The following is a 10908-nucleotide window of genomic DNA, read 5'->3' as shown; positions in this document are numbered from 1 at the left end:
TTCTAGTAGAGCCACTGTGATGTTCAGGTCTCATGCCCAGAGTTTCTGATTCAGTGGGTCTGGGTAGTGGCCCAAGGATTTCCATTTCTGACACGCTGGCCTGGACACCACAGTCTGAGAGCCCCCGTAGTAGAGGCTCCAGATAACGAGGCACTCCTACCCCTGCGCTCACTTCATTCAAGCTCATTTCCCCATCTCTCAACTGGGCTCCTAGGAATGAGCTTCATGGGGACAAGAGTGGGATGGCGTCTGAAGAGAGTAAAGGTATATAATAATAAAGTGACACAATGTCAGGAAAACTATCATTATTCTTCCTAATAAAGGAATGTGCTTTAGGAGTAGTGGAGACAAGTAAAGCAGAGAATGACTTTGGTTCTATTTCCCAAATACCCTTGCAGATAAGCAAACTGTTCCAATATTTATGGCATATTAAACACTCATTCAATTTCTCCTTTCCATGCTAGAAATGGAAGTAATCGTTTAGCAAGAAGGAGAAGTATTCGGTTCCTAAAAACAGAGTGGCTGAAGACTCCATCTCCACCTACTTGAATATTACTCGCTAAAACTTAAAAACAATAAAAAAAAAAAGTTTCATTATCCACCTCCGAAATGTTATCATTTAATGTAGTAACTGATAAAAAACTGAAAAAATGAATGTGTTTGTATTTATTGCTCCTTTCTACATAAAAATCTAATTTAAATGCTATAACATTTGGATATATTTAAAGATATTCAAGGCAGAAATGCCTGATTAGGTGCCTATATTCATAATCCTCAAAGTTCCAGCCAAAAGTTAACTGCCTCCAGAGATCATGTTTCCATCATGCCCAAGCACGCAGCACACACTGACCAGTTAAATTTTCTTTCAGGGTATTCAAGCCATTCACTGTAAAATGATTTCATTACAGGAATTTAAAGATTAATGGTTTCCTTTAACCTTTAAAGGGACAAAAACAATTGCGGAAGTACAAATGCAACATAGTCAGTTTACGCTGGTTGAGCTTACCAAGCAGAATGAATGTGGAAGGTAAAACTCGACCACGAACAGCTGATTGATACAAACCTTAAACGCCAATGTAAATAGAGAGAGCGTGTCCAGAGCTGTCAGGCAAACCTCAGTAGCAATGTTGGCTTCAAGTAATGACTGGTGCAGAACATCTGCGTCCGAGTGGCCGTAGCCTGCATGAATTACAACACAAGATTACTGCCCAGTGGTTCAGAAGGCAAGGCTGGCAGGATGGGGTAGGCACAGTCAACTTTTGATTATTTACCAGAAGGCCCACTTTGGAAGCTTGTCTCCGTGTTTGCCTTTTTTTGGGGGGGAGCCGTGGGGAGAAGGAAGGAAGGGAGAAAGTAGTAATAAGGTTTCAATTATAACTTTTTTCCCACTCTGAAAGGGCAATAACTGCAGCAAACATTTATTATGCACTTGCTGTGTACCAGCCACGATTCTATGAACTTTACACATATTCTCTCATTTAATCCCTCAACAGCCCTATGAAGTATGAACGTTGTTGAACCCTTGGTAGAGATAAGAAAATAAAGGCATAGAAAGGCTAAACTTGTCTAAAGTCATACAGGCAGTAAACAGTGGAGACAGGACTTGGACCAAGACAGGGGTCGATCGATTCTGCTATCCAGCAGGAGTGCTGGCGGAGGCTAAGATTTCCAAAGTTTCCCATGTAGACGGAGGCAGCAGCACAACACAGGTTAAGAAAATGAGCCTGAGATCAGGCTGCTGCTCACTGAGTCCCACTCTGCCACTCAACAGCTGTGTGGCCTTGGCAAGTTATTTGGCCTCTTTATAACCTCAGTTGCCGCATCTGTAGAATGGGGATAATACAGTATCTACCTCAAAGGGTTGTGGTGAGGATTAAATTTGCTAATATTTGTGAAGTTCTTGGAACAGTGCCTGGCACACAGTGAGTGCTATGGAGGTGTTAAGTCAATAACATCAGGATCTGTTATCAGCAAGGCTCGTGAATGATAATCAAGAGTTGACTGTGCTGTGCATAGTATTCTACTCGCTTTAAGAAAAAGCATAAAAGCCAACATGTCTGAAAGAAATGCTTAGAAAAAGAAAAGGACTTGAAGAATCTGTCATTTAAATTTAGCTTAGTCACACATAATTTAAATACAAACAGAAATCTTCTATACGTGGGAAAATCAATTTAGTACTGATATAAATGCAACTTGACATACAAGTTGAGATATTAAATTATGAAATGGTATGCATTAGCAGAAATACATACAGGGATGCAAAGATGTTACAGTATTGATCTAGATTACAAAGAAAGATGGCAATATAATAAAACACCATGTAATGTCTTTCTCCAAGGAGCAAAAATAAAGCAACGCTTATTACTTAAGTCATTTTCCTAATACTCCAGAGAGGAGGACATTTTGTACACAGATCAAGAAAATAAAGTACAGAAAACCTAGGGAATGTTCTTGAGACCAGTAATGGGGGGGAAAAAAAAACAACAAAAAAACCCAGAATCTACACTCCAAATTCCTCATCCAGGTCACTGTATCATAGTACATATTATTGGGAGAAAATCAAGTAACTAGCATGACATCATTCTGACTTAAATGTCAGACGTATAGAGGGGTTTTTAAAAGGCTACAGAAGAGCTTTAAAAGCTACAGAAGTGCTTTTTAAAATATGATAGAAATGCTGTTGTGTGCTTTGATCCAATGCTGCTTTGCTTTGACCAAGGTGGTGCTGAGATCCTGTTTGCGGATCGCATCACTTCCACTCCACAGCACGGCCAGCGCCTCTCCAGATTCAGTGAGGATCTGTCATACGTCTGGCACCGTGTTAGTTCTATTTCATGTTTTGCTTTTGGGGTACGAAATCTCCCAGAGAAAAGAGAGGTGGGTATGTTGGGGTACTAATATCACTTGAACTGCCATGATGGTAAGCCAAGGCATGACTTTATTCAGAGAGGTTTGTTTGGTAAGATACAGAGACAATGAGAGAGGAAAACAGGTCGATGATGACTGCTAAAGTGATCACAGACTGTGGTAAGAGAGCACACACAAAAAATACAGCACCTGTTATCAGACCAACCAAAATGATCACACAGGTCCAAGGGATCCTTTCCTGAGGGCTACCATTTGCCCTGAATGAGTTTTCGTCTGGGTTCAATTTTAACAAGGAACTGGCTTTATTTTAATTTCTTTCTCTGCAAAGAACTGTCCTTTTCTCGGTCTAGATCACCAACAGGTGAAATGCATCTAGGTGATCGTTACCAATGAGATAGCCTGAAGAACTCCCATAGAATTTAACTACTCCTGGCTGAAAGCCTGAAACAATTAAAAATTAGAATTTGGCCATGTGCTGTCTTAGAACATATCATCAATAGACTATGCTAATTAAGTTATTATATAATTATGTATACACATACGGAAACATGGTACTGGGAAGTGTTATTACACCGTCTACTCTCCTTTAGAGTCAGATTCATGCAGAAATTGGTATGCTTGCCTGAGTCACACAGGAATCTAAAAGAAATGGCCCTTTTAGCCACATTTTGTTATGCTTTCCTTTTCCTTCAACTGTTTCATCTAAGAAATCAGCAGGATTCCTGAGCTAGTGCTATTTTTTTAAATCCCTAAAAATAATTGGCAGCATAGAGAGGCTGAAGCGGTCACAGAGACTGAGACTGTCTCAAGGCCTGGAACAGAGCTGCGCAGGAGGAAGCCTCGAATCAACAATCACCGTGGTATAGACCAACACAGAAAAATGAAGCTGAGCTAGTAAATCCAAGAAGGGGCACAGAAATTTCTTAAACTAAGGGTTGGCAACGTTTTGAAAGCTGATTAAGCAGCTTTTGACCCGGGCAAGTAAGGAGTACGGTGTGAAGCACACTGATTTCCACTAGGAGGCCGTGGTGCCCGGGGCACTGCGCTGATTTCCTCCGGCCTGGCTCTTCAGGGACAGAGCTGCGGGATTTCTGCACGGATGCGCTATCTCTGACACACATGCCCCGGCTGCTTTACAGTCCTTCAGATTCGCTGCTCAAATTTATACAATTTTCATTCTGTTGTCATTCTGACGAGACTTATTCTAAAGTCCCCAAATCTTTCAAATACTCAGGGACCATGGATGAAATGTGTCTACACTGAATTAACCTAACCCTGTTTTACGAACTCACATTACCTGCATGGTTCAAATGAAGAATGCTGACACATTGGTGAACTCCCTCCCTTCCCACCACCATGACATCAGAGGTAATGTGGTGGGCAGGACAGAAGCACCAGGCCACATGCCTTTCCTGAATACCAGAGGACGTTTGGGATAGAAGAGCAGGTCAGAGACATTCCTACAGGGGGCGCTTCCATTTGATAGCCGCCTTCACTCTTTATGCAACCAAAATTCTTGTTTGTATTTTGACTTTTTCCCCCTCTAGCCTATAACGTGAATCCAGAAACATAGTAAGTTTTATGAGAAAATATAAATACCAAATAACAAGGAATTTTCTTGCTGAAAGAACTCTCAAATGTAGAAGATCTAGTCTCCTAGATATATATTAACTTATGGTGTATGGTTTTATTGAGTTCAAACATTTTTGCAAAATATCAAACTGGTCAACATCTACACAATCTATTATTCATTTCCATCCAATTTTTATTGCTAAAAAGGTTTTCCTCACAGACTGGCAAAGAGTAGAGAATAAATAGTAATACCCCAAGGCAAAATTTATATCATTTGATATCTGCCCTTTGATCCACAAAGAAAACAAATAAGCTCAGAATGCCTTGTGGAGACACAAGCTCTAATCTAAGAGTTTATACTTCAGGAGGTGGGTGTCATACCATCAGCTTTCTCTTCCCTGTGGCTTTCTTAAACCTAATGTTGAGTTGCATCCGAAAATGGGACCTCATAGGAAGTAAAGGCCCCAAGTGAAAATACTTGGTTTAAACACACCACACATCCTAAAGTCCTCTGTAAAGATATTACAAATGACTGACTTTAAACGTACACTGTATCAGACCTGCTCAACTCTGAGACTCCATCAACTGCAAGAAACACCAATCAATGACAGACTACCATATCCAATGTAATGTGTAAGATCTACCTAACTTCAGAAATACTAGAAAATGTGCAAAAATGTGCCTCAGAATCAAGGAAACACATCTCAGAATCAAGGAAATAAGTGTTTTGTTTAAAACAAATTTTTTTTTTTTTTGAGATGAAGTCTCGCTTTGTCACCTAGGCTGGAGTGCAGTGGTGTGATCTTGGCTCACTGCAACCTCCACCTCCTGGGTTCAGGCGATTCTCCCGCCTCAGCCTCCTGAGTAGCTGGGATTACAGGCGTGTACCACCACCACACCCAGATGTTTTTGTATTATTATTATTGTTATTATTATTATTTTAGTACAGACGGGATTTCACCATGTTGTCCAGGCTGGTTTCACACTCCTGACTTCAAGTGATCTGCCTGTCTCGGCCTCCCAAAGTGCTGAGATTACAGGCATGAGCCACCGTGCCAGGCCACAAACATTTATTTACTATTTTGAGTATATTTTTAAAGCATCTAAGCACATTTTACCCAATTTTAAAGATATATTATCCATGCTTTAAAACTTTTGGAAAATATTTTAACTCAGAGATGTCTACATTCTCTGTATTTTTCATATTAATTCAATATGATGTACAGTAAAGGAATTTAATGATCGCCTACATTCATTTTCTTGCTTGTGCTTCATAGACAAAAAAGACATTTCAGAGTTAAATGGAGCCCGACAAGCCACGCCATCCAAGTCCTCATGGCATGCTTAAGTGACCTGGACAATACCCCAGCTGGGCCTCCTCCAGTCTGCTTGCACACCTCCAGCTGCAGGTGTCCACATGAACTTCACAGGCAGCTCAGCACATGCCACTCAAGGCCAGTTCAGTTAGAAAATACTTTCTGATTCTGATCTGAAATATTATCTGCAACCTGACCCAGTAATCTTTAATTGCCTTTTAGATCAAATTATAAGAAATCCAGATTTTCTTTACATGCTGCTACCTCTTGGCTGGTGTTCCCTGCATTACACCAGTGGGAAATATGAATTATGCAAATGAACTTGATGTATTCTTAGAACACGTGACATCAAAGTAAACATAGTGTTATTTTATATACATATTGCAAATGTACCACTTATTTGTAAACACATTTCACTAAGTTTTCACCTCATAATGTGGTTTATAGACATGCACATATATACACATATACATGTTCATGTACCTACAGTATACCCTCCCTTCTCTTTGTGGTTTTGTGCTATCACTCTCAATTTTTCATTTGACACAAATCTCTTCCACTGATACACAATGAGCACAAATTACACTAAATTTGTCAATGCCTAAGTGTTCTAAAGTTTATTTTCTATACACCTGAGTGATGGTCCAAACAACAAACCTGTCTTTTAAGGGTGTTTTTCAAATAGCTAAGACTACTTGGCCATCATGGGATTTGGGCATGGGGATTTGCTATCCTATTTCCTATCAAAACTAAGGAGTAAAGACAGGTTCTTGCTGGAGTTCCATGGGAAGTGCCTGTGGTGCCTTCTTCCATGGCCTGTTACCAGTGGTGATGGGGACAGACCTACAAAGGATTCCATTTCCCATGGGCCTCTGCTGCTCCCTGCTGGTCAAGCTGAGTTCTGACACAGCCTTTCCTACTCTACAGAAAGAGAGGAAATGAATAATGCAGATGTACAGGGACTCTTCCTATTTTTATTCTCTTCCGAAATAAATTCATTTTGGATTCCTGGGGATCCCTGGCAACTTTCTCACATATTGGATCTATGTCATATTGGTTGGCCCAACAGAAGGTATTGTATTTGTTGTTAAATGGAACTTTTTTTTAAAAGACATATATGGTCATAAATTTCCCAAAAAATACCCAGGTAGAGATGTAAACAAACATGTACATATATATAACACATACACACATACATGTTCATGTACATACAGTATGCACTCCCTTCTCTGTGTTTTTTGGTCTGAATTGACTATTTGGAGCTCAAAGAGCTAGTGGAGGGAAAAGCTGAAGCAATTCAAACACATAATGAGAACTGGAGATATAAAAGAAGGCTGAGTTCTAGGAGATGCAACAACTTAGGAGATAACAGAACGAATTCGGGATGAACAGGAATTGTAGGAACACAGGCGAGGACTAGAAGAATCAGCTACACGTTATTTACTGGCAAAGCAGGAGAAATGTGACTGAGGACAGTGTGCCACTGAAAACTGATGAAAGAGGAGGGAGGCAGGAGGACAGGGCTCTGTGGGTAGCAGGAAGACAGAATGGAAATAAACCATGTTAACAAGATGGCTTTTGGCAGCAGCAGCAGCACCAGGCCAGCTGTCTCTCTCCTCCAATTCAAGTTACCACCACAAAACCCATTTGCAGTGGGAAGAGCTGCTACATATTCGCATGGATTAAGGTTATTTATTCACATGTGGACGATTCATTTAATTTTTGTTTCCTGTGTTTCCTAAATGACTATCTTTGGAGGTGGAGCACTGGTGTACTTATGATTTTTTTAAAAGTGCTTCAAAGTTTAAGCATTTATTTCAACCAATAGTGAGTTAGCCTCTGTGTTATAGAAACTATCTGAGCAAAGGAGGTCCAGCAGATCCTGTTTATCAGTGGGGATTGAATTTCTGCTACTAAATGGCAAAGAAAAACTAAAAATAACAACACTCTTGGTTTTGTTTCAACTCCTTTTCTGCAGAGCTAGTCAAAGCCCCAACAGAAAAGATGTTAAAAAATCAAGTACTGTAGCCTTACAGGTGTCACTCAATTTGCATTCTACAGCTAAGTGTAGAACTCAGAACTAGCATTTTATGGCTACCAACTCAGCGTGTGGCAGACTGACATTATCTAAATTAAGCCTGGGATTTTATCAATAGAGACTAACTTCATAACATTTTTGATTTTTTTTTTTTTTTTCAAGATAGGGTCTTGTTCTGTCACCCAGGCTGCAGTGTAGTGGCACAGTCTTGGCTCACCACAACCTCAGCCCCCCAGGTTCAAGCCATTCTCATGTCTCAGCCTCCCCAGTAGCTGGGATTACATGTGTGTGTCAATAAGCCTGACTAGTTTTTGTATTTTTAGTAGAGATGGGGTTTCACCATGTTGGCCAGGCTGGTCTTGAACTCCTGGTCTCAAGTGATCCACCCGCCTTGGCCTCCCAGTGTTGGGATTACAGGCGTGAGCCACCACGCCCGGCCAATCTTCCTAACACTTAACCGCACCTGGACAATCTTTATAAAGGCTACATTGCTGGGGCAGAGGTGTGGGAAGCTGCTTTGTTTTGATCCCTCAGGTGTCTTACTTTGAACTATTATTAATACAATGCATTGGGAACACTGCCTTTACTCTTGGCCTGTATTTTAAAAAAAGGTGTGAAAAATCACAGTGAATGGAATTTATTATTAGACATGATGGAAGGATATTAATAACCATGTATTAAAGACAGCACTTGGAATAACAAATAATTGTTGAGATAAAACAGTAACTAGCTGTGTCATGCTTGGAGAAGAGATGGAACAATTTAGAGAACACAATGCTAGCAGAAATGAGATTTATTATAAATGATTTCATTAGTTTTTCAAGTGCTGTATGGTTGATATCTTTCAGGTGTTCCGCTCTGAGAAACCCTTAAGAAGATAAAACACTTAAATTACTAGAAACAGCACACGATGCCTTGTCCCCTCTGCTGATTGATAAAAGTAAATTAAAAATATGCTCCCCTGTTTTGGCAGAATCTCTACTGTGAAGTTAGAAAGCCCCAAAGTTAGGAAGGCAAGATGAACAAAAAGGTCTCGGCTTGCAAGTGAAGCGGCCTCATAAGCAGACTTCAACCTGATTAAATCTTACCATTGTCTACAGAAATTCCAAGCACACTTGATATCTTTCTCACACTGAAAACACAGAAAAAGTCACTTTGTTATTGGACGCTTTTCCACACCCTCACAAATTGATTTAAGGGCTTTACGTTTTCACAGCAGTGCAAGGATTAACATCCATTTAGAGCTGGAATGTCAGAATGTGGACGCTTGATCAATTACATGCACGGGATCAGGAGGGGTGAAAGAAATCCATCCCGAATGTTCTCAGAGTCGCAGGGGAAAGCCAACGTTAAGTTGGCTCCAGGTGATGAATCCAAACTTTATGTTTAGAATACTGGAGAACGGCTGGCTATGGACCGAGTTAAGTTTTGTTTTGGGGATGGGGAAAGGGTCAGGCACTTTTAGGTTTCGTGCTGTAGTTGAGCGTGTTCCACATTGTGTCACTCCCAAATGCTGAGGACGCTCCTCCAAGGAAGGGAACTGTGCCATGAGCTCTTCATCCTACTTGCTTTGAGCTGGAAGAAAAATCGAGTTGGTGATGTGATAGGTGTGGCCTGGGGCTCTCCCCCTCTGAGATGGCACATGAGATGGCTGGCTGTTACGATGGCATGTCATGGGACTTACTGTGGTTAAAAGTGAGAGAGTTATCCAGGCTGCCCAGCTGCTGCAATCTGGCATGCATCATTCCTGTTCTGTTACGGGAAACAGGCAATGTCTGAGACTTTCGATCATGAACTATGGGTCCCAACCCCTCCTGGTTCCTGCAACATGAGTGAAATGGGATAGAAGCAAAAGTTAGACGTGTTACACCGCAGCGAGACGGGGAGCGTTAGTGAAGCCAGGACATGGCACGAGGGAGATGGCCATGCACTGACCGAGCGCGGTGGAGCAGCCAGAGACACAGGCAGGCGGCAGCTCCCACACACTTCACGGCAAAGCACCTGATGACCCAGGAGCAAAAATCAGGCCAAAGCAGGGACCTTCTTATTTTTAGAAAGTACTTTAGAGATGCTACTCTGAAAAAAGTAAGCATCACTCCAATGCAGTACTAATGGTTAGTGTTCTGACAACTGTCAAAATGTCACTCATCTTTTTGGATTATATATGTTCTGAAAGAGCAAAAGACATGTATATATATTTTTTTAATTAAAAAATGCATTGGAAGACACAGAGAACAAACATGCAATGGAAGGGATTATATGAGTTTTAACACCTTTATTCTTACCCAAGCAGGAAGGAGAAGAGCCACACACTTTGTTAAACTTGTCAGCAGTCAAGTAGAGAAAACAGAAGAGTGATTTGGGTTAGCAATCAAACAGCTAACTTCCTGCTGTGTACCATCACCAGAGCAGATGAAAATGAGACCAGGGCTCAATGACACCTGTCCCCTGTCCCAGAGCCAACCGTCCCCCTCACTGTGTTATTGTGTGTAGGAGAACAGGGACATGCATGGACTATCATTGACTGCATGCTGCTGGGTGACTTCAAAGTGACCATAAGAAGGCACAGTGTTCATCAAACTGGACCACCGTGGATGGCAAACATATACAAGGTTCACAGTCTAGTTCAGGATCTGTTTCACATGCAGCAGAGACCCATGGCAATTTTCGTATAGAGCAGAGCATATCTTTCCACAGTGCACGGAGCAAAGTCACACCATCTCCACTCCCGTTTTCCTCGGCCCATCTATTTTTAAGGCAGTCCACACTTTTATATGCAAATATATACAGGGTGCTTATGAAGTAGGAAGATTTTCTTTAAAGAAGTTAAATTTATATCCACTGAAAAAAACTAAGTTAACCATTTCACAAAACTCGATTCTAAAACATTTTGTTGGGACAGAAATCTGCAGCTTCTCACATTCACCGTTTTAAGCTGTGAGGCATTTTATTCTACTTGGCACAATATTCTCCAAATGCCATCTTGCGATGTAGGTGTCACTGCAAAAACTGAAGCTAGCCCAGCACAGTGCCTTTCTGTGACAGAATTTACTGTTTGCCCATCTTCATGGGACAAAGTCAGGGAGAATCCAAGTCAAGGTAGAAGATGTTGCT

At 41.1% G+C, this 10908-nt stretch overlaps 1 protein-coding gene across 3 annotated transcripts in view; it reads right to left on the bottom strand.

Annotated features, from left to right (window-relative positions):
* Positions 1-10908, bottom strand: part of DOCK9 (dedicator of cytokinesis 9) — a 184794-nt gene that overhangs the window by 44164 nt on the left and 129722 nt on the right. For 2 of the 3 annotated variants that reach the window (XM_011993804.1, XM_011993805.1), the window contains 2 exons: positions 9479-9615; positions 1064-1179 (listed from right to left, as the gene is read on the bottom strand). In XM_011993804.1, coding sequence (XP_011849194.1) covers positions 1064-1179; positions 9479-9615 — 253 coding nt within the window. The remainder of the gene's footprint in view (positions 1-1063; positions 1180-9478; positions 9616-10908) is intronic. The other variant, XM_011993806.1, reaches the window with a different exon arrangement.

Source organism: Mandrillus leucophaeus, unplaced genomic scaffold (genome assembly GCF_000951045.1).
Source record: "Mandrillus leucophaeus isolate KB7577 unplaced genomic scaffold, Mleu.le_1.0 Scaffold434, whole genome shotgun sequence".
NCBI lineage: Eukaryota > Metazoa > Chordata > Mammalia > Primates > Cercopithecidae > Mandrillus > Mandrillus leucophaeus.
The sequence above is the reverse complement of the archived record's forward strand: the minus strand, read 5'-3'. Positions and strand labels throughout refer to the sequence as shown.